At 44.7% G+C, this 9,411-nt stretch overlaps 1 protein-coding gene across 2 annotated transcripts; it reads right to left on the reverse strand.

The window, feature by feature from the left end:
- Positions 1-280: 280 nt before the first annotated feature.
- On the reverse strand, positions 281-9,151 carry KIF20A (kinesin family member 20A). 2 transcript variants are annotated; one of them, XM_036423327.2, is made up of 19 exons: positions 9,033-9,151; positions 8,423-8,605; positions 6,824-6,913; positions 6,606-6,725; positions 5,549-5,687; positions 5,239-5,426; positions 5,023-5,152; positions 4,651-4,845; positions 4,432-4,543; positions 4,262-4,330; positions 3,916-4,059; positions 3,605-3,770; positions 3,347-3,511; positions 3,083-3,222; positions 2,654-2,756; positions 2,151-2,352; positions 1,830-1,921; positions 1,204-1,341; positions 281-839 (listed from the first exon to the last, which is right to left on the reverse strand). In XM_036423327.2, the coding sequence occupies exons 2-19, from the start codon at positions 8,585-8,587 to the stop codon at positions 522-524; spliced, it is 2,676 nt and encodes an 891-aa protein (XP_036279220.1). In that variant the 5' UTR covers positions 8,588-8,605; positions 9,033-9,151; the 3' UTR covers positions 281-521. The 2 variants fall into 2 exon arrangements, with proteins under 2 accessions (XP_036279220.1, XP_045432760.1); XM_045576804.1 differs by lacking the exon at positions 9,033-9,151 and adding an exon at positions 8,809-9,013.
- Positions 9,152-9,411: the final 260 nt, after the last annotated feature.

A 9,411-nucleotide genomic window follows, 5' to 3' on the forward strand; every position in this document is an offset into this window, starting at 1 on the left:
ATAGTAGAGACACGAATTATTCTGAGCTCAGGACCCAGCCTTCCTATGTCCATGTTTCCAAAACAAGTTTGTTACCTATTCACCTAATGTATGATACTTCATTTTATAGTAAAGAAGGTTTAGACTATATAATGTCCCTTGAATTCATTTCTTATTAAGCTTTCTTAGATGTCTAGCAACATTCCTGTACAGGGTTTCCATAGGCCTGAATGATAATTTTAAATTTTTCTTTCCTTTTATAATTTGAATGGTTTTGTTAAATTTGGGATTCAGATTAAAAAAATGTGAACAATATCTTTAATATAGCTTTCTTTTTTGTGCTGAATAAAAAAAAACATAAGTAAAAAAGCATGAGATTACATAGGTGACTATATTACAAAAAATCAAACAACTAGTGTATGAATATTACATTTTGCATAAAGTTCAAGGTTTATATATATGGTGAAGTTTAAAAGACACATTTCTTAAGCTGAGCAGCTGACCCACCTCAGGACAGGATTGCTCTCTTCTTCCCCACAACCTCAGTATTTTTTGCCAAATGGCCCAGACTTGAGTAAAGGGGTATGCCGTGAGCGCAGGATCCGAGCATAAGGGCTGCAGTCGGTTGAGCTTTGGCAGGTGGGTGTTCGATGAAGAAAATTTCGAAGAAATGGTTTCTTCCCTGGGGGCTCTTGGTTTGGTTGCTGGTTTTCCTGGTTGACACCAACGCGCTTTTTGGTAGAAGCCTGGCCTTGGAGTTTTAGCACAGTATGGTACTGCTCCGCAATGCATGCCGCCTTCTTCCGAAGGTCCATTTTTACCAACATCATGTTATTCTGCAGCTCAGCCAGGGTATGATCCTAAGGAAGATCAGTAAAGTCATAGAAATCATATCTGGTGTCTGAGAGAATAAGAAGGGCAAGGTAATACCTGCCATCCACTGCTATTAACAACTGCAACTCTTTAATTTCAGAACTTAATTGTTAGTGTTTTGTCGAGGATTTCAGGTCTGTGCATAAAATGGTTTCTTACAATCTAAGCATCTTGGATGAAATGTGATATTAACTACCTCCCTAGTATTGTTACAACAGAGAAAATGCCTATAAATTAGCACAGGGCCTTATACTTAAAATCTTGACCTTTCTCTTCTACTCCTCATTCACCTTTTCACATAACCCTGGTGTGGGCTGATGAGAGAGAAGGGGATAGTTAGGCTGTCCTAACCTGTTTGATTAAGATGTCATCACATGTAGACAAGGCTTGGCGAAGTTTTCCTGCCCCAGTGCTATGGCAACAGGCTCTTTCTGCTGACTGGAGAGATTCACCAAGTTTCTGAAGCTCTGTCCGTAGCAACCTTATATTCTGAAAAAGAAAGAGGAGTAATAAATTGTGGCCAAGTTCAACCAGGATAATGATCTGGAGGAGTCAGATAGCCATTTGAAGAGAAGTAAAATACAAGGCTGATCAGCTGAATAAAGTAGCCAGCCTCCAAGACAGTGCACAGAAAACTTATTCTTACATGAACCAGGGATACAGTGTTAGACATTGCCTTAAGTAAAAGTTTGATTTTTAAATCTCTCTGGCTTAGAGAGATTGATTTAAAAAGAAAACCCAAAAACATTTTTACTGATTTCAGAAAGGAAGGGAGAGGGAGAAAGAAACATCAATGATGAGAATCATTGAATGGCTGCCTCTAGCACGTCCCACACTAGGGATCGAGCCCACACCCCGGACATGTGCCCTGACTGGTAATTGAACTGTGATCTCCTAGTTCATAGGTAGATGCTCAACAACTGAGCCACGCTGGCTGGGCTTAGGTAAAAGTTCTGGTAACAGAGAAAGGTAATCACCTTCTGGCCCTCCTCTAACTTCTTGTCCACATCAGTGGTGAAGAGCTTGGCTGAGGGTGGTGGTTCTAACATTTTCTGATACTTCCGTAGCTCTGAGGGAAGAAACAAGAAACATTAATATGCAGGCTTTCTAACCTTGGACTTATCTCTGAGTTAACAACAGTTGCAGCAAATATAATAAAAAGGGAGCCTTTGTGTATCCTAGAGCGAAAGGTCTGGGGATGTAGCGCCAAAATAAGGAAATTATTGTTGGAGCTAGTGCCAGAAGGTCTAAGTTTGGAGAATAGCTCTGCCTTGAGGCACTGCCCTCTCCTTCCTCACCCTCAGTGGTCGAGTTGAGCTCTGCTTTGCACTGGTCCAGTTTGGCTGTAACCTCTTGGAGCTGCTGGGTGGAGTGAGAAGCAGCAGCCAGCCTTTGTGACCGTCTTACGGACAATTCAGACCCTGATTGTTGATGAGCTCTTGGCGGTTGTCTGGCTTCCTGCACTTGAGCTTCTAGCTCTTCAATCTTCTCATCCCGCTCCTAAGAGGGAAGGAGAAGGCACAATTCCATCCACAGTCAAACACTGCAGAAACAGATGACTGCATAATGAACCAAATCTTCCCTGATACATAAGCTTTTTGGTTAGCACATATACCTTTTCTGGCCAACCAGACCTTTAATCAATTTGCCAAACAGACTGGCACACACAAAGTACTAAGGGTACTACAGAAAAGTGAGTTACGTATTCCCGCCTCTACCAGAGTTTACAAAATCTGTTAACCTTAAGCAAGTAGTTATGGGAATCTGATTAGCCAGTTGGGGCTAGTTCAGGGCAACTCACCTGAAGCTCCTCTTGGTAAAAACTTGTCAGTGACTCCTTGAGGATCTTTAATTTCTCTTCATATGTTTCCTCTAATAGTTCCTTTTGGGTGTCCAAATGTTCACTGTCAGAGGAGAAAACAGAAGTGAGTGAAGATTCTGAGGAGTGAGCATGGAGGACAGATTTTCCCCCTCCCCATGTGGGAGACTGTGCTGTGAGATTCTTTCCTCTTCCCCACATGGGAGTCTGAACTGGTTCTTCAATAAATTCCCCCAAAATTATAAAACCAAAATGAATTTAATATCCATGAAGTTAGTTTAACGTCCAGCTATGACCAATTTGAAGAATTTTAAAGGATGAAGACAGATCTTGAGGCACAATTCCATTCTAGCCCCTACTTCCCACCCTCTGATCCAGGTGTCAGACAAAGATGGGCCACTCAGCCAGTACCTGCACCACTGTTCACGCTGTTGCATCTGCTTCACCATCTCATTGCATATTTCATCACGGAGTTGCATCTCCAGCTGCAACTTTTCCTGCCGTTCTTTCAAAAGCAGTGCTTTCATGGCTTCCACCACCTGAAGGAGGTCCTAGAAGGGACACAGGTCAGAGGTAATCAGGCGGCCATGCTTCTAAAAGGTCCAGGCCCACCTGGAAGGCAGCATAGGAAATGTGCAGCCATTAAGCTGCTACAAAATTTTCTTGTATTCTCACCTCCTTGCTATACATGGAGATATCAGCTTCACTTTCAATGTCATCATCAAGGCCTGGGTCTGTCTTAGTTTCTATCTCTAAGCTGGAGGATGCCTGCAGACTGTGTTGCTTGATGAATGAATGTAGCGATGGGAGTCCCAGTTGTACAGGTGGAGCATGCACAAGCTAGTAGGGGGAAGATATCTCAATTGAATCCAGGACTAGTCCTTAGTAGCTTTCTTAAATGAAGGTACCATTCCAGAGGTACCAACTTCTCACCTGGCTGGCAATGGCTGAGAACTTGGCCACGTGAAGGGTCTCATCATAAGTAGATGCACAGGGATTCACATTGACAATCATGCAGGAGCGGCCTCGGCCTGTGAAGAAGCCTTGAAACACTCGAGTCAACTTGCTGTCGCGGAAGGGAATCAGGTTCTGCTTTGACCTGGCAGGGAATCAGAAGAGTAGAGCTGTGAGCAGAACTCCAGCTTGAAGTATTCTAGCACGATCCCTAGTGGTGACCAGAAAGTTCCTTAGTAAACTGCAGAGTTCCAGACCATTAAGCCCATGGCTTGCAGTCAAAATCTCACCTGTTCTGCTGGTTTTGGCGCAGGACAGCAATACAGCGGCCCAGGGTGTGCAGAGAAGTGTTAATGTTTCCTGCTTCCTTTAGCCGCTCACCACTCTTCTGATCTTTGCAGCGTTCTGTGCCAGCCAGATCACAGAATGACAACCTTGAAAGGACAGGATCTGACATAAGAACCAATATGTTATGAACCTTCCAGCCCTTCCTATACTTGTGAGGAGAGGAAGAACCTCCAAGAATCTCACTGCCTAAGGAAGGAGAACAAGAATCTATCAGAGTAATCCTCTGAGCCCCCTCCCCCACCACCATTTATAGCCCAGAAGTCCAAATTTCTAAATGGAAAATCTTACTCGCTGATCTTGGGGACAATGTCCCCTTCCCCTTGAAGGTGCAGGATCCGAATGGAGAAGATGCTGTGACTAGAAGTTAAGAAAAAGAAAAAGGTCATTACACATCTTCCATGACCAACTGGAGGATTAATATTTCCTAGAACAAAGGCTGGCTCTCACAGCCCACTAACCTACGGCTGGAGTTCTGGTTCAGGTGCGTGCTGGCAAAGCTCTGGTTTTTACGACCCACTTTCAGGAGTCTCAAGGCCTCCTCAGCATCCTGAACGTGAATCCAATTGAGATCTGAGGGCAAGAGAAGGGCATACATAAGATGGGGGTACCTAACTCTTTTCTTAGTCTCTGTCCAAGTCCTGTCCAGGGTTCATATCAGCCTCTCTGCTTTCCCATACCTTTCACGTAGGGATTGCCATTCTGATCCTCATATAGCCGCAGAATCTGCCTCTTGCGCTGTTGGTTAGGTGGTTCTAACAGATCATAAAGCAGTTCATTGTAGATCTCAAAGAAGGAGATCCAGATGGAGAAGCGAATGTCTGCAGGTACACTTATAGGGGCACTGTCTGGCTGTGCCCATCGGTTACTTGTTTCTGGGGAAGAAGCAAATGTACCATCAATCTTAAAGCAGTCCATCTCCCCTTTGGCTTGCAGGGTTCTCAGGAGGCAGAGCTCAGGTTGCAATCTCTGATCTCTACTCCTGGCAGTTGTTGAGAGCAGGGAGTGGGTTCTTACTGTGACTTGGCACTGAGCCCAGTCATGTTACTTACCATCTAGCTGGCTACTGCTAGTAAACTGACTGGTGGAGGAGAGCCCAGCAATGCCACTGTCAAAGCTGGCGCTGGTACCTATTCGATTTTCAATGTAGACGCTCTTCTTCAAGGAGGTAGACAGTTCCTCCTGGAGAGCCCCAGGGAGAAAATAAGTATGAAACTTTCCAGAGATTTGTCCCCTTATCCCCACCTCTGTAGATAATAACACTTCACCTCTTGGAGGCCTCCAGTTAGCAGGGCCAGTTTCTTCATTTCCTCCTGTCGGATCTGCTTGCTGTCAAGCCAGATTACCTCATTACAGAGCAACGGCTTCAGATCAGGTGTGGGATGAAGTTGGCCTTGGAGGCTATTGAAGATCAGAACCAGGGACCGGGGCAGGATCCCTCCATCTTTGATGGTACCTAGAGGAATGTAAAAGATGAGTAGCTGAGGCAAGTGCCTTTCTCCTCCAATGGACAGCATCCAAAAGCAATGACAATACCATTATAGGGCAATCAGCAATCCTGTGAGGCCTACTACTCACCTTGAATCGTGTGGGTTTTCCCTGAGTTGGTGACTCCATATGCATAGATAAGCCAGTTCTGTCCTTTGAGTACGTCTTTTACCATCTCCTTCACAGTCAGGTTGAAGAAGGATGCTTGCCCTACTTCTGGTCCAAAGATCTAGAGACAGATTCAGTTTCTCAGAGACCTTTTATCTCCCATTTGCCTCCTGCACAGAGCTAGCAGATGCATCTCTTCCTGGGTGGCTGGCCCTAGACAATGCTCAAGCCACTTCTTCCTGCAGGGCTGCCAGCTGCTCCCCACACACTGAGGACTCAACTACTCTCTGCCAGTCCATCTTTCATCCAGATTAACATATACCTAAGGCTGTGGTCGTCGAGAGCCACATGCAGCTCTTTGGCCCCTTCAGTGTGGCTCTTCCACAAAATACCACGGCCTGGGTGAGTCTACTTTGAAGAAGTGGCGTTAGAAGAAGTTTAAGTTTAAAAAATTTGGCTCTCAAAAGAAATTTCAATCGTTGTAGTGTTGATATTTGGCTCTGTTGATTAATGAGTTTGCCAACCACTGACCTAAGGTATGCTATCCACGAAGTCCAATGCTGCGTATACAACAGGGCAACATAATGGTCACAAGCATCTGTGCTATCCTCAGATGGAACCTGTGGTGGATTCAAGACCTAACCCTACCACTGACTAGCTTCAGCAACATAACCTTCACTGAGCCACAGTATCCTTGTCAGGAAAATAGGGACAATATGATAATTATAATAGAGTTGTTAGGAATTAATGCACATAAAGTACTTGACACACTGGCTAGCTCATAACAAGGGCACCTAAAATTGTAGACATGCATATACAGGGAAGGACAAAAGTAGGTCTACAGTTAACATAGAAAATTATACAATAATTAATATAATTAATAATACAAGAATAAACTCTATTTTACACACAACTATAAAGGTACTTTCCCCCACCCTCTATAAGAAATTCACAAGCAAGTAAAAAGCTTTCCTTCTAAAGAGGGACTAAGGTTGCCCTTACATGTTGGTCCCATGTTCACAGACCAGTACCTTCATACCTGGGAAAAGGTGAACCTGTGGGTGGCTTGGCCAATTCCCCGTTCATTACTCTTCTGGGCAAAGGAGTCTTTGGGTGCCTGTAGCACAAGGGTCTCCGCATTCTCAATACGGACACAATCCTAAGAAAGGGGAAGACACAGTTGACACAGAAGGAAGCATTCCTGAGAACTCTTCTGTACTGTATCATTCCACCTTGAATCCTCCCTCAGAAACTCACCTGATCTTCCTGCCGTTCCAGCTCTGAAGGTAACAAGGGCCTGACCCTCAGATATACTTTCACCTTCTCTGTACTATCCTCAGATGGAACCTGTGGCAGAATTCCAGACCAGAACTACAGGTTAATCTCAGCCATTATCTCTGAGCAGATGGGCAAGCATAACACAGTTCCTGAAAATAATGCTAACACTACCCTCCTTCTACCTCAAGTGTCTCTCTGTAGCTATAGCTACTCTTTGGTTCCATAATCATTCCAACTTACATAGATTTCTTTAGTACTTTATCCCTTTCCTACTGTCTCTTCAGTATCCTATAATCCTGGCTTACCACACCAAGAGTTAGAACTGGTTGACTACATATTATAGTAAAGCACAGTAGTTAAGCACCTTGGAGGCAGACACACCTGAATTTGAGGTCCAATTTCATCCTTTAGTAACTATAAGACCTTGAAAAACTTCTTTAAATTCTCTTTGCCTCACTTTCCTCATATAGAATGGGGTTAATAATATAGTACCCACTTCATTCTTTCAACCAATATTTAAGAGATCTGCCTATTATGGCCCAGGAACTCTAAGAGGCATTATTGAGGCTCCCGCTTTGATAAACCTTTCTCTAACAGAGACTTATGAGCAGAGTTGTTCTCAACCGGGGGCATTTCCCTCCCAAAGAACATTTAGCAGTGTCAGGACAGGTTCTAGGTTGTCACAAGTGGGTAGAGGCCAGGAATGCTGCCTAAGCATCTTGCAATGCACAGGACATACCCATACAACGAAGAATTATCAGGTCTCAAATGTCAATGAGAACCCACCTAGATTTCTGGAGATAAACTTGGCCTTGTAGGGCCCCAGGAATAGAGAGAAGGGAATCACGGGCAGGCCTGATGCCCAGCCTGAACTCCTCTGGAAGAAGGGTGAAGGCTGTGACAAGTCCTGGCAATATTCTGCTTCCCCTCAGGAGACCTAAATCAAAAGCCTTAACTGCTCCATTGGTTTCCCACCTGTTTTGGATTCATGAACGCCTTCTAGATCTTGATGCAAACTCTGAATTGTTTTAGCTGAATAATATACCAGTGCAACTGACATAAAAGTTCTGCATCAAATTTTAAGGCTTTATGACATTCTGACAAATCAGGGACTACGTGTTAAGAACCAGCCTGTCCCCAATTTGGGTGTATGTTTTGTACATAAATATTGGTCGTTATATATATGGCTACCAAAACCAACCAAACAAAAAAAAAATGTCAACGAGAAACTCCAGCCAAGTACAAAGGCTTCATAAATGGAAGCTATGGTTGGCATTAAGACCTGAATGTACATTCCACCTATTTAATAGCAGTTTGACCTTGTGCAAATTCTTCAAGGCCTCTGGGCCTCTTGGTGGAAAGATAACTATTATCTTTCCCTCAAGGTATTAACTGATGATATGCACTTGAGGGTATATCATTAAATGCAATACAAACAATAGTTCTATATTTTTTTTCTAGTCACTAACTCTCAGACCCTGAGGAATGCTGGTCTTTGACCTCATACTAACTATAACTACTCAGTAGAGTAGGCTGGGGATATCACTTTCTGCTCCTACCACTCTCCAACTCTTTTACCTGCTGCTTGTCCTCCAAGGAGGTGGAGATGACAGAGCAGTCTGACAGCAGGTCCTTACGAACCACAGACCTCAAATCTGCAAGCGTGGACTCAAACATGGGGGACAGTACGACATCTTCATCCGAGAGCAAGCCGGCTGGCGGAGAAAGGATCCCTCGGGACATAGCTGGGGCAACTTAGGTCTAAAAAAAGTGGGTAAGGAGAAGAATCTTAAGGACAGAAAGGGTTGCAAATTCTAGGTAAAAAACAAACAATTCCCTTACCCCAGGACACGTTGGCATCGCCTCCTGAATCCCTACTCTCCTTTCCCTTCCACTCTCAGGAAGGGGATGATAGGAGTTAATCATTTAATAGTTTAAGACCACCTACTGGAATGAACAGATACCTGGTTCAAAAAGCAGAAGGTCACGCTCCACGTAAGGTGCCTCGCCCAGGGGTGATGTGAGGGTGGCGTCAGTAGCACCTTCTCCAACCTCGCCCCCAGGCCCACCGTGAGGACAGAGGAATTAAGAAAAAAGTGATGGCAGGCAGCTTCGCTTTCTGACAATCCTGTCCTGCGAGGGAAAAAGCCGGTCCCCCAGCTGGACTCCAGCACAACCTCATACTCACCCGAAGACGCGAGCGACACCGTTCCCCGTCTGGTACCGGCCCACTCACACCCGGCCGCCGAACCCGGGCTTTGGCCTTTATAGAACAAAACTCCGCCCACGAGGTGCGCCTTTGTTACTGATACAATGTTTTAAATTACGCGCTGCCTTCGTCCGCCAATCAGACAGAGAGGCCTTCACCTACCAATGAGCGCAAGGAAAGGGGGCGGGTACAACTGGGAACAGATTGGTTCCGGGTTGACCTTTCCTTGCTGATGTGCATCCGGGTTTCCAACTGTCGGAGTTTGGAGTTGAGCCCCGTGGAATTCTTCCCGCTTAATACTTTTTTTTTTTTCTTGGACCCTAAGCATTTATTTCCCACGAACGCTAAAGGAAGTCCT

The sequence above is a fragment of the Pipistrellus kuhlii genome, unplaced genomic scaffold (assembly GCF_014108245.1).
Source record: "Pipistrellus kuhlii isolate mPipKuh1 unplaced genomic scaffold, mPipKuh1.p scaffold_m20_p_8, whole genome shotgun sequence".
NCBI lineage: Eukaryota > Metazoa > Chordata > Mammalia > Chiroptera > Vespertilionidae > Pipistrellus > Pipistrellus kuhlii.